The sequence below is a fragment of the Podarcis vaucheri genome (genome assembly GCF_965113315.1).
Source record: "Podarcis vaucheri genome assembly, chromosome: 14".
NCBI lineage: Eukaryota > Metazoa > Chordata > Lepidosauria > Squamata > Lacertidae > Podarcis > Podarcis vaucheri.
This window is the reverse complement of record NC_138752.1, coordinates 41,839,647-41,854,676: the sequence shown is the minus strand read 5'-3', so window position 1 is coordinate 41,854,676 and position 15,030 is coordinate 41,839,647. Positions and strand designations below refer to the sequence as shown.

Genomic DNA, 15,030 nt, shown 5'->3' with positions numbered 1-15,030 from the left:
TAGGCTTGTATGCAGCCCCGTATTCTTACATGACAAATTAGCCCAGAGAAGCCTTCTAACGGGACCACTGGGAAACAAAAGGGTGTGACTGTCACAAATGGTGGAACTTCAAAGGTTGCAGAAAAAGTACAAAAGAAAAATCTGTTTTCTTTTTAAAAAAGCAACACTGGGGGAATTGCTCACGCTCACCCCACTCTTACAGCTGATCATATCCTGGAACCCTGAACTGGGGTACTTCTGATAAGAGCCGAGCACCCACTGGCTACAACATCTTGTTGCAGCCCCTGCTTGTCCTTTTTAATCTGAACCTTGCATGTGTTAGGTACCATTAAATAGTTTGGAATCAGGTGATCACTTTTAACATCTGCCCACATTGTGACCTAAATACTCTTAAAACTAACACAGCTTAGCACACACTTGGTTCTACTCATTTTAAATGCCAGCCTAATGCTGATGGTGGAGAACTCTTGCCTTAACCTCAGCACAGAACTAAATGGGTCCCCACTCCTTTTTCCTCAATACATTTCTTCGAATTTTGCCTGTGATGGTTTTTGGCAGCTCTTGGACAAATTCCATCTGATGGAAGAAGGAGGAAAAAAAGAAGCACCAGAATTAAATTGCAAATGCCTATAAACGTTAAAGTTAGTAAAATCGGAAAATGCTATTTGGCCACTGAAGGGGTGAAGCTGAAATGGGAACAGCAGCCCTGCTATAGATCAGACCAAAGTTCCATTCCGCCCAGTACCCTCCTTTTCCTGGTGGCCAATCAGATGCCTTCAGGAAGTCCTTGGTAAGGCACAAACACAGTAGCTCCCTCCTAAGGAACTAGTATTCACAGACATCCTGCTCCTGACCACACAGGCTTCACTATTGATAAGCCTGTCCATACTAAAAGCAAACATGGATATTATTTGGGATCAGTTTTTAACACAACTCACCTTTCTAGGATATTTGTATGGAGCAGTCACCTTTTTGACATGTTCTTGCAGCTCAAGGGTTAACTTCTCAGGGTTGTGTGATGCAAAGGAAGGAGATAAGACCACAAAAGCTTTCACCACCTAAGGAGGATAAAAAACAATCAGTACATGTTGCAATGTTTAGTTGATCGAAAGCAATAAATAATGAAAGGGGAATGTTTTGTTTTTTTAACGTTCAGGAGGACTTTAGGGCCATATGGAGAGGAATTTAATTCAGGAACAAATTTTGCTGTTTCTTTAGCAGAGCATGGGTTGTTCCTTCGCCCACTCCCCCTGCAAACAACAACTTGAAAATTGCTAAGGGTCTTGGTGGGAACCGAATGCATTCCATGTTTAGATGTTTTTCCATTGCTGCCTTAGAGCATAGTGAAGCTGTCCCCATCCTGGTGTATTTCACAGCTCCCCCTGCCATCAGCTGTTTACATCAGCAGGGCTTCATTAAAGTAAAGGTAAAGGTACCCCTGCCCGTACGGGCCAGTCGTGACCGACTCTGGGGTTGCGTGCTCATCTCGCTTAAGAGGCCGGGAGCCAGCACTGTCCGAAGACACTTCCGGGTCATGTGGCCAGCATGACGAAGCTGCTCTGGCGAGCCAGCACCAGCGCAACGCACGGAAACGCCGTTTACCTTCCCGCTATAAAGCGGTACCTATTTATCTACTTGCACTTAGGGGTGCTTTCGAACTGCTAGGTGGGCAGGAGCTGGGACCGAACGACGGGAGCTCACCCCGCCACGGGGATTCGAACCGCTGACCATACGATCGGCAAGTCCTAGGCACTGAGGTTTTACCCACAGCGCCACCCGCGTCCCCACAGGGCTTCATTAATATAATTCATTTCTATTTGTGTACACACAGGTGGGTTGGGCATCTTTACCCTACGAAAAGGCATCAAAATCTCATCTAGAGACAAATTAGGAGCAACTCAAGAACTCCAACTAGGGAGAAGCTGGTTTGAGAAACAACACATCAAACAGGATACATAAGCCTTTTGGATAATGTCATGTGAACACATAAAGAACCCGGTACTGTAAATGCAGTGAGTGCATATTAAAAAGGAGCGTGAACACAGGCCAAGTCACACTCCCGCAGGCACTCCGACTTAGCATCTTCCCCCTCTTTCTCAGGGCTTCCTTTGTTCCTGTGTAGAATCATAGAACTGCGTAGGGTTGGAAGAGACCCCCAAGCATCAACTCGACCAACTCCCTGCAATGCAGGAATCACAGCTAAGGAATCTCTGGCACATGGCTATCCAATCTCTGTTTAAAAATGAAGGAGAGTCCACAACCTTCCAAGGGAGCCTATTCCACTGTCGAACAGCTCTTATCATCAGAACCTTCTTCCTAATGTTAGTTGGAATCTCCTTCATTGTAATTTGAATCCAGTGGTTCAGGCCCTACCCTCTGAAGCAGCTGCTGTTTCCCCAACACCCGATTCCTATACTTTCCCAAAATTCCCAATATTCCCACTGATCCAAAAAAGTTGGTAACCCTGTAAAGATGAAACCATGCAAAGATGGGAACATTTGTAGTCTGCAAATCCTCTGTCAGCCTCTGCCTTGTAGACAACCATAATTCCCAGGCCATGCATTAAATAGGATTTGAGTTTCTTAATTAGCATTTCATTACCTCGCCTCTGACAGGATCTGGACTGCTCACCACAGCTGATTCGACCACAGCTGGGTGCTCAATCAGAGCACTTTCCACCTCAAAAGGCCCAATACGATACCTGGAAGCAACAACAACAAAAAGGCCAGTTGACTCTGAAGGTGACTTGGAAACTACGGCTAATTCAGAATGCGGTTGCCATACTGGTGACAAGGAGTGGCCACCAGGACCGTTTTTTCATGTGTAAGCATGGCAGCCATTTTGGGCGCAGCAATCTTGTGTGACCTCACGCCACAATCTCACCTCCCAAAAGCACTTTATTTGGGGCCGCAATCTTGTGCAGATCACGTAACTCACCCGGAAGACGTGAGTCCCATTTTTGGGCCTGGACATGTTGGAGGGTATGGTGTACTAGTAAAACTGTTTTATTTCATCAGGCCTTAGGCCTTGAGTCATCTATCTGCTTCCTGGTTAGTGTTCTGTTTCTTTATACAGTCATACCTCATGTTACGTCCGCTTCATGTTATATTCTTTCAGGTTACGTCTTGCGGTGACCCGGAAGTACCAGAAAGGGTTACTTCCGGGTTTTGCTGCTCACGAATGCGCAGAAGCGCAAAATGACGTCATGCACATGCGCAGAAGCAGTGAATCGCAACCTGGGTGTGTGCAGGTGCACAGCTGCGGGTTGCGCTCTTTTCATGCTGTTTGCAGCCAGAGGTACCACTGTAATTAGCCATTTCCCCTTGTACAGTGGTACCTTGGGTTACATACGCTTCAGGTTACAGACTCCACTAACCCAGAAATAGTACCTCAGGTTAATAACTTTGCTTCAGTATGAGAACAGAAATTGTGCGGCAGCAGCAGGAGGCCCCATTAGCTAAATTGGTACCTTAGGATAAGAACAGTTTCAGGTTAAGAACGGACCTCCAGAAAGAATTAAGTTCTTAACCTGAGATACCACTGTACTTGCTTTCTCATTTTCCTGTGTATTTTGTGCATTTGTATCTATTGTCATTTTGCTTTAAAAATCTGTTAGCTGTTTTGAAGGCTAACCAGTGTGAAAGTGGCCTAGAAAGTGGCCTAGAAATATTAACAAATACTTGCTCCTTTCTGTAGTAACACATTCTGCAATGTACAAACCCAGAAGAGATGATAACATCATCGGATCGCCCAACAAACCACAAATATCCATCTTCGTCCATTAGCCCTCTGTCTCCAGTAATGTAGAAATCCCCACGGAAGACTGTAGCAGTTTTCTCTGGATTATCCTTACAATAAACACAATGATATGTCTATGTGAATCAGGAGTCTCTGGCTGCTGCTCTTACCTAGGAAATAATTCCTACTCTAGCAGCAAAAAAAGGTAAAGGACCCCTGGACAGTTAAGTCCAGTCAAGGGCGACTATGGGGTTGCGGCACTCATCTCGCTTTTAGGCCGAGGGAGCCAGTGTTTGTCCACAGACAGCTGCAATCATAAGAACGTAAGGAGAGCCTGCACGATCGAGACACTGCCACATCTAATCCAGTATCCTAATATAAGGACATTGACACCACAATGACATTTTGCTCTCTGTACTGTGCTATTCAAGCTCTGCCGATCAGCTGATTATAAGGACTTGCACAGCACTGCACAAGTCCCTTTGGCCCAGCCACAAAGTGGCCTTGTGGACTAAATGGGTAGGCTTGGCAGGCCTATTTAAACTTACAGGCAAGAGTTTCCCCACCCCTGATTACGGTGGTAAAAATGTTGCCATCGCATTGCAATTACATTGACAAAGAGAGAATTGCTACTCCTTACCATATAACAAGAGAGAGAGAACCAAATGGCCAATTTGATTTGGTGTACAGAACTAGAGAAGGGAAAGAACTCGCATCTAAATTTACCGTGAAGCGAGAGAAAATACAAAATCGCCACTTAGATTTGACATACCGAAAATTAAAAGGGGAAACGTTGTGTATATAAATCACTTAACATGTAGCGAGAAAAACAAAACGGCTGCTTTGATTTGATTTCCGGAAACTATACAGAGGGAACTGTCTTGCATAGAAATGAACTGCTTACCACATAGCGGGAAAAGAAACAAAATGGCCTCTTGGATTTTATTCTAATGGCAATGTCTCCTTCTTCCCCACGAGGCAAAATATTGCCGTTTTCATCTATAATCTAGAAAAAAAAGGCAAGTACAGTTATGGTTTAGAAGGGGGGGAGGAAACACCTCTAAACACACAGATATCATTACTGCTTTCTTGAAACTCTTCTTCTTATTTCCATATTTTCACTAGACCCACCTGACAAATTAGCTGCCCTCTTACCTGAACATCATAAGGTGGAGCTGGTGTGCCCATGGACCCAGGTTTAATTTTCTTCCCTTTCTCATTTTGCGATATAATACCCTGCAGCAAACAAAAGTTTTCAAACCCTTGATCATCTTTGTAAGTTGCATTTTTATTCCACTTTCAAATTTCAAGCAGATAGCTCAGTTTGTACAGACCTGTGACAGAACCTTCTCAGCGGTGGCTCCCAATTTGTGGAATGCCCTCATTATTAACATTCCTGTTCACCCAGGAATTTGATGGCTGTCAATTTGATACTGTCTTGGCAACTCTGGAATTATTGTTTCAATGATTACTTTTAAATGATATGTCTCTAACGAAGTTTTTCTCAGGGTAAACCAGTTGAAATTATTGGGCATGGCTAATTGAGGTCCATTTATTTCAGTGGGCGTACTCTATACAAAAACTAGGCCCTGTCTGCCCTGTGCATTTAAAGCAGTATTATACCACTTTAAACAGTCATGGCTTCCTTTGTAGAATCCTGGCAGCAATTGTTCATTAAGGATGATGAGAGTAGTTAGGAGACCCCTCTTCCCAGGGAACTTTGGGAAATATGGTTCTGTCCACTACCTTGAGCTCCTAAGAGGATGCAACAAATTAACTGAACACTTTATGAAGGATGATAGTTATTATGACACTGGCTAAGCACATTCATTCGGTTAAGGTTCCATTGCATTAAGCATTTCTAGTTTTGCTCCAACAACAAAGGATGTTACATTGTGCCCTGGTTTCTTTCGCTTGCTATGCTGACCCGCTAAATTGGGCCTACCACTTCAGTCTGTCCATAGCCTTCGTAGATATCCAGACCCGTCTGCCTTTTCCATTGCACCATCACCTCCGGGTTGAGCGGCTCCCCTCCTGTCAAACAGTGCCTCAGGCTCTTGAACCTGTAGCTTAAGAGAAATAAGAGGAAGGGGCTGGAGTGCTTTCCTTAATTTTTTTTTTTAAGTCACTGGGCTCCATTGAAAATGGATTCTCCACATAAACCAGGAAGTGTCCCCTCTAGACAATGGAAAAGCTTTTCTTTTCTTATCTGTGTGACTGCGATCACTGGATGACATGGACGCCATTAGGCAGTTGAATGCACATGCATACTCCGTCTGTTTCTCTCCCACCTGCCCCCTCCAGGCAGCCCCGGGCACTGGCAACCCACGCCACGCCACTGGTGATGCCGTGTTTTTCCCCACCAGCACATTGGTGCATAGTGCACTAGATGCAGGATTGCAGCACTTTGATGTGCAGGCTGGGACGATCATTGCGGTGGGCAGATACAGGTGGGGTGTTTTCCATTCCAAGGCTGGATGGCAATCACAAAAGAACGCCTACGTTCCCAATGCAAAACAATAACGCAGGGTACCTGGTGAGATCATGCTGCACCAACATGCGATAGGCTGTCGGGGCGCTGCACACTGTTGTTATTGGATACTGGGAGAGAGTCTAGAGACAGTAGGAAGGGAAGAGTGGGAAGAAAAGCACAAATTCACAATGAAAAATATATTTTGCTTTGTGGGTAACAAGAGTACATTTTGAGCCTTCCCTTTATCCAAAGAGCCCTAGGAAGAGTTCATTGTCTCTCTGCTCTACGAACCCATTTTATCCTCGCAGCAACCCTGCAACATGGGTTAGGGTAGGAGTTAGTGACTGGACCATGAACCAATGAGGTTCATGAATGCATGGGGATTTGAACCTACATCTCCCAGGTCGTAGTCTGAAACTCTATCCACTACACCAGGGTTTCCCCAACTTGGGTATCCAGCTGTTTTTGGACTACAGTTCCCATCATTCCTTGCCACTGGTCCTGCTACCTAGGGATGATGGGAGTTGTAGTCCAAAAACTGCTGGCGATCTACGTTTGGGAAACACTCCTCTATAGCATACTGTTTTATAGATATTAATAGATATCATGTGGTGTATATGCTGCCAGTGGCATTGATATTTATTTATTTTTATAAAAAGTGCAGTTTATGAATTTTTAAATAAACAAGTGCATCTCAAATGGTAACATAGTAGGTAGTGGGGCAATTTCTCAGTTGTGCTGGAACAAGGCTTGGTGATAGCTCAGAGCTTCAGAACCTAAAACAGGGATAGTGACTCCTTTTCAGCCTGAGGGCCACATTTGCTTCTAGTAAACCTCCTGAGGGCCATAGGCCAGTGTTGGGGGAGGCTGGGGGCAAAAATGATCAAAGCAACAAATGTATTTTTTCCCTTAACCACTGCACTGCAGGCTGGTATCCACATGCTGGCATACTCCACTGTTTATCCTCCATCCAGCGAAACAAGATGCACTATCAAAGTGCAAGCATCCATTCCCAACCAGGAAAAACACTATGAAGCAGGGTCAGGAAGTGGTAGGCCAGGGGAGAGTGCGAAGGGCCAGACAGAGAGGTCTGAAGGGCCACACTGGCCCTCTGGCTGTGACCTGCAGATCACTTCACTTGGTCAAGGCTTCCATAGGCTGGGTTGTTTTTTTTACCCAGTTGGCAGAGAGTGTGAAACATAACTTACACCCCCCAAGATAGGACTTTTATTCTTACATTCAGGAATTCTCTTGGCTCAAACTGGGGCATGCTGTGTACAAAGACGGTGACGCCTCGAAGCCATGGGGCAAACACACTCCCCAGGCCTGCCTTCACCCAGCCTGTATCAGACATGTTCCAGATGATGTCTGAAGGCCTTATGTCCAGCCAAGACCTGCGAGAGACAGAGGTTGAGAGATGGGAGTCTGCATTAATACATACAATAAAAACTGTGTCTTTCACTCTGCCCAGAGACTTTGAGAGGATATGGGATACGGAAACGATCAGTTGATGGGTGGCAGCCTGCAAACCTCACTTCCTTTGCCCACCAGGTTCAATTTCTCCTGTGAACTTGGGGATGGGGAAGAAAATTGATTCACTTTGCATTTAAAAGTTGAATTTACCAAATGCACACTTTGGGAAGCAAAAGGCGAACCAAAACACCACTATCCTGTAAAAGCCTCACTTTTCCGAACTTTGCAAGGCAGCTCTCCAACCCAGCAGTGTGTACAAAAAAAATTGCATTACATTTGGGTAAAGTGTGCATATATATATCACTCATGAAATCACCCAAGATATCCCTCAAGTAATTAAGGAACAAAAGAAGAAAAGGCACACTAATCTAGGAACTTCCTCTCTGCCCAGAACGTTGGAGGCTATACACCACACCCCTCAACAGTATTTATAGGAACTCAAACACCAGACTCTGCTCTGTTCCAGTAACAAGAAGCCGAAAGCACCAGCCTGAAGATGACGAGTGAGACCTCGTCGAAACGTCGCACAGACACCCCGACTCTTACACGGGAAGACACCCGAAGACACCAAAACCTGCATTCCTGTACCCGTGAAAATCTACGAAAGCATATATATATATGCATGCACATATTCACGTAAACAGTATTCAAGATGTACTTGTCAAAATGTGTATGTCTGTCAAAATAGCATACAAAATTGTGTTTATTAGGAGAAATTGGCACTGAAATTGTGACAAGGTTGTTTTTTTAAAAAAAATTCAGATTGCTGCAGAAATATGGAGAACCGAATTTAAGACTGGAAAAATGAGAAAGCGAGAAAACTGAAAAATGATTTGTCTATTCCTGCTCCCGAGAGAGAGAGTGAGAGAGAGAGAGAGTTTAATGTTTTAATGCTTCCTAGAGATTTATAAAAACACAAACAAATTATAGAACTATACCTTCCAGATAATGCCAGTCCAAGAGCTAAACTGCTTTGGGAATGCTCTGCCATTTTTGGAGACCCCGTAGTTCCACTTGTGAAGTAGATCGTCATTGGTTCATCGCTCTTGGTTTTCACGCAGCTGTGATCAGAAGGCGCCACTCTTCAAGAAAGGTTGATAGGTTAAGGAAGTGAACGTTCAAGTCTTCTGCATTTAAATGTACAACAGAGGGTGCAAACCAGGCATAGGCAAACTCAGCCTTCCAGATGTTTTGAGACTACAATTCCCATCATCCCTGACCACTGGTCCTGTTAGCTAGGGATGATGGGGTTTGTAGTCCTAAAACATCTGGAGGGCCGAGTTTGCCTATGCCTGGTGCAAACAGATGCTATAGCAGGGGCCAACCTCATAAGTGCCAACTGTGGGAGCCTATTAATGTGGCTTTGTGTCGGTCATGCAATTGTCACATGAACCTCCTGTGCCGATGCTCATTCTCAGACACTCATGAGCAACTGTATGCTTCTGAATACCACTGCTTGGGAATTGCAAGTGTAGAGAGGGCAGCTGGAATCAGGTTTTGTTTGTGGACTTCCCATGAGGCATCTGGTTGGCCACTGTGAGAACAAGGTGTTGGATGAGATGGGCCTTTGCTAGAGCTGGTTGCTGGTTTGATGGTCGCCTGGACTTTACCACCCACCATCACCAATATTCTTGGAAGTAGTGGTCAGATCAGGGGAACTGCCTGCCATTTTAACTTCCTATGATGCCCAAGAGCGATGCTACATCAGGAGCTCTGAGGAGTTGTGGGAAACATAGGGCAGGTGGTTTTCCAATCCCAGTTGTGGTCACCAGTCATACACTTCAAGTACTATTATGCTCAGTCAGTAGAGCATGAGGCTCTTAATCTCAGCAGTGGCAAACTTTGACATTTCAAATTTCAACAGCGCCCTGTGTGATGCCAAAATTCAGTGCCCGCCCCTACCTCTCGCTTTCCGTTCTAAGTCATTTTTGCGGTGCCCTCTCGGCTCAGTGCCCAAGGCAGCCAAACTGGGTGCACTCTCCTAAATCTGCCTCTGATCTCAGGGTCGTGGTTCTGAGCCTCTCATTGGGCAAAAGATTCCTGGATTGCAGGGGGTTGGACTAGATGACCCTCATGGTCCGTTCCAACACTATAATTCTCTGATTCTATAATATTATAAACAGCCGTTCCTTCCCCCCAAAAATCTGTAAGGTGTTAAGGGTGCTGAGAATTGTTAGAAGACCCCAATTCCCCTCAGAGAACTACAGTTCCCAGCATCCCCTGGAAAGAGGAATTGATTGCTAAGCCAGTCTGGGAATAGTAGCATTCTGAGGGGAAGAGAGGTCTCTTAACAACTCAGCAGCCTTAACTACATTTCCCAGGATTCTTTGGAGGAAGCAATGAGGAACATGCATGTTGAGATGTGGGTTCATAGCCGGTTCTGAACCCTACGAGGACATTTCTCCTGCCATAGAAATAAAGCCACTGTTACTCACTCAAGCAGCTCCTTGAAGTTCAGCCAGCCCCCTCTCCTGCCATCGGAGAGCAGCAGCTTTGTTTTCAGAAAGGGGCAAGAAGATGAAATGGAGTCTACTGCAGGGGACAAGGTGTCATGAGTAATGATGCATTTGGCCTTCGAAACCTGGAGTCTGTACTGGATATCTTTGGCCGTCAGCTGAGGTGTCCCTGGCATGAACACAATCCCTAGAAGACCAACACATTCAAAATGGTGTTTAGGTTTTATGGATTCACTTTTGTTTTTACTTTATTATCCCACTTTTCTTCCTTTTTTAGAATTTTTTCCCCCCAAAGATTCAACAAGGAAAACGTTTTACACACACACACTTTCCTAAAACCATGGTCATATCAGTACCTTTATGGGGTTCCCTGAACCCCCAGACTTCCCTGCACCCCTCCCTTGGCTTCCAAAATTCACCTTTTAAAACTGCATATAATTGTTGTTGTTTAGTTGTTTAGTTGTGTCCGACTCTTCGTGACCCCATGGACCAGAGCACGCCAGACACTCCTGTCTTCCATTGCCTTCCACTGCCTCCCGCAGTTTGGTCAAACTTGCATATAATTACATTTATCCAAATTGTTATACTTCATTTTTATCCGTTGTTATGTAAAGTGTTATGTAAATCCTGCAAATGTTTTTAAAGATTTTCAATGTTCTTTAATATTATATTCTATAAAGTTATGCCATTCTCTGTTAAATTTGTTATCTTCTTGGTGCCCAATCTTCCTGGTCAGCCTTGCCATCTCTGCATAGTCCATCATCTTCATTATCCATTCTTCTTTCGATGGGACTTTTTCTTCTTTCCATCCCTGGGCGTATAGAAGAAAAGTGTATGTGGGGACAGATGGACTATACACCCACTTTTCTTCTAAGACGGAACGCAGGCCCAGACCTGCTTAGCAGTGGTGGAGAATCTCTGGTCCATGGTCCATTTTGTGTCTTTGTCTCCTTTTTAGATGCAGCAGCCAATTTATACCATACTACATACAACCCCACAGCAGCCATTTTGTAACTGGCACCCACAACAGTTTCTCAAGTTTCCAGAGCACCCAAGAGGTGCTTACCTGACCGAATGCATGCCACATTCAGCAGCCACCATTCTGGGACTCGAGGCAGAATTAGAATTACTCGGTCTCCTCTTTGCAGACCGCATGGGCCAGAGAGCACATTGGCCGCTTTCCGTGACAGGACTCCCAGCTCCTCAAAGCTCCATCTCACTTCCTTCCCTTTGCCGTCTATCCACCAGAGGGCTGGATTGGATGCCCTGCTTCCATCCTGCAAAACAGCATCAGTTTCACGGTGTTCTCCAGTTTATGGTAGAGACTTTATGGATAAGGTTGTATCATACAAAGCAGCCCCCCTTTGCAAAAAATTAAAGTTTCAGCCCTTTTACCAATACGTAAATGCAGGCTGTGCAAACAAATCGGAACGAATGCTCAGTACAGTCTGGGCACAATTTAACCACCACGTAAGCTTTGTGTAAGCAACCTTCAGAACAGAGTAATAGCAGCAGCAGCAGCGGTAATAATAACAACAACAACAATAAAAACAATAACAATAAGTTGTTATTGGTCACTCTTTTTTTAACCAAAGTAACTAAGTGATTTACAGTAAAAACAATCAAGCAAACAGATACATTAAAACTGGAGAAAAATAAAACAAAGAAAAATCAGAAAGCTGTTTTTTACAAGCTAGAACCGGGGTCAGCAGACTTTTTCAGCAGGGGGCCGGTCCACTGTCCCTCAGACCTCCTGGGGGGCTGGACTTTATTTTTTTTTTGGGGGGGGATAAATGAATGAATTCCTATGCTCCACAAATAACCCAGAGATGCATTTTAAATAAAAGGACACATTCTACTCATGTAAAAACACGCTGATTCCCGGACCGTCTGTGGGCCGGATTTAGAAGGCAATTGGGCCACATCTGCCCCCCAGGCCTTAGTCTGCCTACCCATGAGCTAGATTAAAACATCGCATTCACTCAAAGAGAACATGGGTAAGTAAAAGCCAAAGACCTGGTGAAAGATGACTGTTTTTGCCTAGCTAAGTGGCTAAGTGGGTTGAGGGCTCCCGGTTGCCTTATCTTTTGAGACACTTAGCTACTCTTTTCTGAAGGTTACAGGGGATGCAATTTGGCTAAAAACTGACAGAGGCCAGGAATGAGGCGTCTCTCTTTATTGGACCCCCCTTCCTCCCAAATTCAAGCACTGTCTTGGCATATCACCCCAGTAAAGCAGGAAATGGCTACCCTGAGTGGGGAGGAAGGTTACCTTTTCAGCTTTGGACCATTGATCCAGCACATCGCTTGCAAAATTAAAGTACTCTGGGACCTCCTTGTCACCCCGGTTAATAGCTTCGTAGTGTGAAAGGTCAAGTGAAGCGAACCTCTTGTTGTCATTCTGGAATGCCCTGCAAAGTGGTGGGCAGCTCCAGACAGGCCTGAGTGTTTTGAGCTTGAGTAAGATTTGCATGTTGCAATGTGAGTGGGCCTGGGATCATGGGTGGTTTGGTCCTTCAAGAAAAGAGAAAACGAATCATTATTTGTTATAGAACCATAGAACTGTTGGCTTAGATGTCATCTAGTCCAGCTCCTGTAGCCACTACTTATAATTTCTCGAAACAACTAAGGATATTTTTGTTCCAGCCAGCTTTTCCAGCCAAATGTATTTTTTTTAATATCTGTCTTGGATGTTTATTTATATTTGTATTGTATAGGATATGCAATGCAGGATGGTGAGGAGGATTAACAATTTATTAATTGCCTTCTACCCAATTGGAATGAACAATAAAAATGGGGAAAAAACAGTTAAATGCACAAAAAACAGTATACACATTTAAAAAGAATACGAAATAGACACACAGGGCATGCAAATACAACATCCCTGACTAGCGGATGGAAGGATCTGTCAATTTTGCCCCTCTAAGGGTCTCATTTTCCCAATCTTAAATTCATTTCTCAGCATTTCTGCAGTAATTCATAGCTTTTGGTTTTTTTAAGTCCTGGGTAACACAATGAAGTTTTGTATGTTATTTTCACTAATATATGCAAGTCTCTGTGCGCCTTCTGCTAGCATATTCATTTTTGTCCTCATTATTTGGTTTGAGAAATGCATTGCAAAATTTGGAGAAGCGCAAATTTCAACGGATGGCTGCGCTTCAATTCACATATTGTTTTGAGAATGGTGAATTAGTTAGATTCACCTTTTGTATGTGAACTGAACCCAATACCTACAACATTTGTAATCAGTATTACGGATGGGGCAAAGAGTTACATTATGATTATTTATGATTGCTATTATTAATTACCTGCCCTTCACCCTGAAGGGCAGTTTACAACAGCAAAAGACAACCTTACAACACAATACTAAAAGCAGTCTAAAACATAAAGCTCCTATGACTTCTCTTGATCCAGTTATTACCATTTTTTAAAAAGTGTGACATCACATCTAGTTTGGCAGTAGGAGTAGCGATGAGAAAGTTCGTGCTAGGCAACCTTCCTACCTCACAGGACTGTTGCAAGGATAGATAAGAAATCGCAAACAAATTCAGGGTGTGCATGGAAGAACCGATAACTCAAAAGCAAGCAAGCCATTGTTACCTGGAGGCAGTTGGCTTAGACAAGATGTCATCCTGCACCACCAGAGATGGAAAGAGCCTCTGGCCAACTCCTGCTCCTCAATCCGGCTTCTTCAAAGCGTATGAGTCTTGTTCGTACTATAAGGGCCTTTCGCAGGAAAGGATTATTCCCCTGTGAGAATGAAGTTGTTTGTTTCACCAATGATCCTTTATTTTTTTTTTAAGCCTCGAAGAGCAGAAAAGAAAACATATACTAGCCCTGCCTTTCCTTGGCCTCTCACTGCAGATCAATAACTAATCCGCTGCAGGTGAAGCTATAATTTCACCCTATGGTGCCAGCAGAGATTTGGGGGGCGGAGACAGCTAATATAGGAGTTCAGGAAGTTTTGTGGTGCAGGTAGAACTATACAGGATGGCATTCATACAATTAACAATTCCTAGTTATTGTTGTATTTTTTTTTTTTAAGTAAGTAACTGGCATCCATGGCGGACGTAGCAGCTGGTGGGGGGTGATGTGGGGCCCTTAACCCCGTATTCCCCACTCCAGACCTTATGCAGATTGCCTGGGGTTGATACTACTAGCAGTCATTTTTGATTGTTGAACAGTTTTAGTCTTCTTAATTTTATTCGTATCAGTTTGTGTTGCAATGTTTCTGTCATTTTAAAATTTCTTTGCATGCCACCCTGGAATCCTGTTTTGAATAAAGGGTGGTTTATAATTCACCACCTCCAAATAAATAAATAAAAATATTTGGATTGGAGGAAAACACTCCCATTCAGACTGCCAATGCCAATATTCGTTCTTTCGGTCATTCGTTCATTCGTTGGTTCATTCATTCATTCGTTCAGTAAAGCATATATCTTCAAAGAGCTCAAGGTAGCGTACATGGCTCTTTCTAACCCTCTCCATATTATCCATGCAACAACTCTGCAAGGTAGGTTAGGACTAAGGGGCAGTGACTGGTCCAAGGTCACCCAGTTGAGGTTCATGGGGTTTTGAAGCCTGGTCTTCCAGATTTTAGTCTGACACTCTCTGGTGGCCTCCCCCTCTGCTTGTGGACCCTGACACACTCAACTGGCAGTTGTGTCAGGGAGCTGTACTACTTCAAGCAGTTCAAGATGGGCAGGGGGCACCATTTTAATCTCCTACAAGGCCCCAGAATGATGTTTGGTTCTGGACAGTGTGGGAAGTTAAAATGGCAGCTAGACCCTGCTGCCTAGCATTTCTCAGAGCTGTGAACCAGGTTGTTGGGACCCTGGCAACTGCCCAAGGATACCATTTGCAGACACCAGCCCTGGTACAATACCTGCTC

At 44.2% G+C, this 15,030-nt stretch overlaps 1 protein-coding gene across 2 annotated transcripts; it reads right to left on the bottom strand.

The window, feature by feature from the left end:
- Nucleotides 1-63: 63 nt before the first annotated feature.
- On the bottom strand, nucleotides 64-13,850 carry LOC309519272 (acyl-coenzyme A synthetase ACSM4, mitochondrial-like). 2 transcript variants are annotated; one of them, XM_082200104.1, is made up of 14 exons: nucleotides 13,740-13,850; nucleotides 12,412-12,653; nucleotides 11,207-11,417; nucleotides 10,120-10,327; nucleotides 8,623-8,766; nucleotides 7,449-7,605; nucleotides 6,272-6,351; nucleotides 5,684-5,807; nucleotides 4,894-4,974; nucleotides 4,643-4,744; nucleotides 3,721-3,848; nucleotides 2,602-2,701; nucleotides 939-1,058; nucleotides 64-576 (listed from the first exon to the last, which is right to left on the bottom strand). In XM_082200104.1, exons 2-14 carry the CDS (start codon nucleotides 12,610-12,612, stop codon nucleotides 490-492), a joined length of 1,743 nt encoding a protein of 580 aa, XP_082056230.1. In that variant the 5' UTR covers nucleotides 12,613-12,653; nucleotides 13,740-13,850; the 3' UTR covers nucleotides 64-489. The 2 variants fall into 2 exon arrangements, 1 of the variants encoding a protein (XP_082056230.1); XR_014213779.1 differs by lacking the exons at nucleotides 64-576; nucleotides 939-1,058; nucleotides 2,602-2,701 and adding an exon at nucleotides 2,935-3,065 and having other exon boundaries at nucleotides 3,302-3,848.
- Nucleotides 13,851-15,030: the final 1,180 nt, after the last annotated feature.

Bases quoted from the DNA above. Each gene is read 5' to 3' on its own strand.
- LOC309519272 (XM_082200104.1), bottom strand. From the start codon at position 12,612: ATGCAAATCTTACTCAAGCTCAAAACACTCAGGCCTGTCTGGAGCTGC. The intron at 6,352-7,448 runs GTAAGAATAAAA...TACTGTCTCTAG, and splicing joins AGCCAAGAGAATTCCTGAAT to ACTCTCTCCCAGTATCCAAT. The intron at 4,975-5,683 runs GTAGGCCCAATT...TGTTTGCTGCAG, and splicing joins GCTATGGACAGACTGAAGTG to GGTATTATATCGCAAAATGA.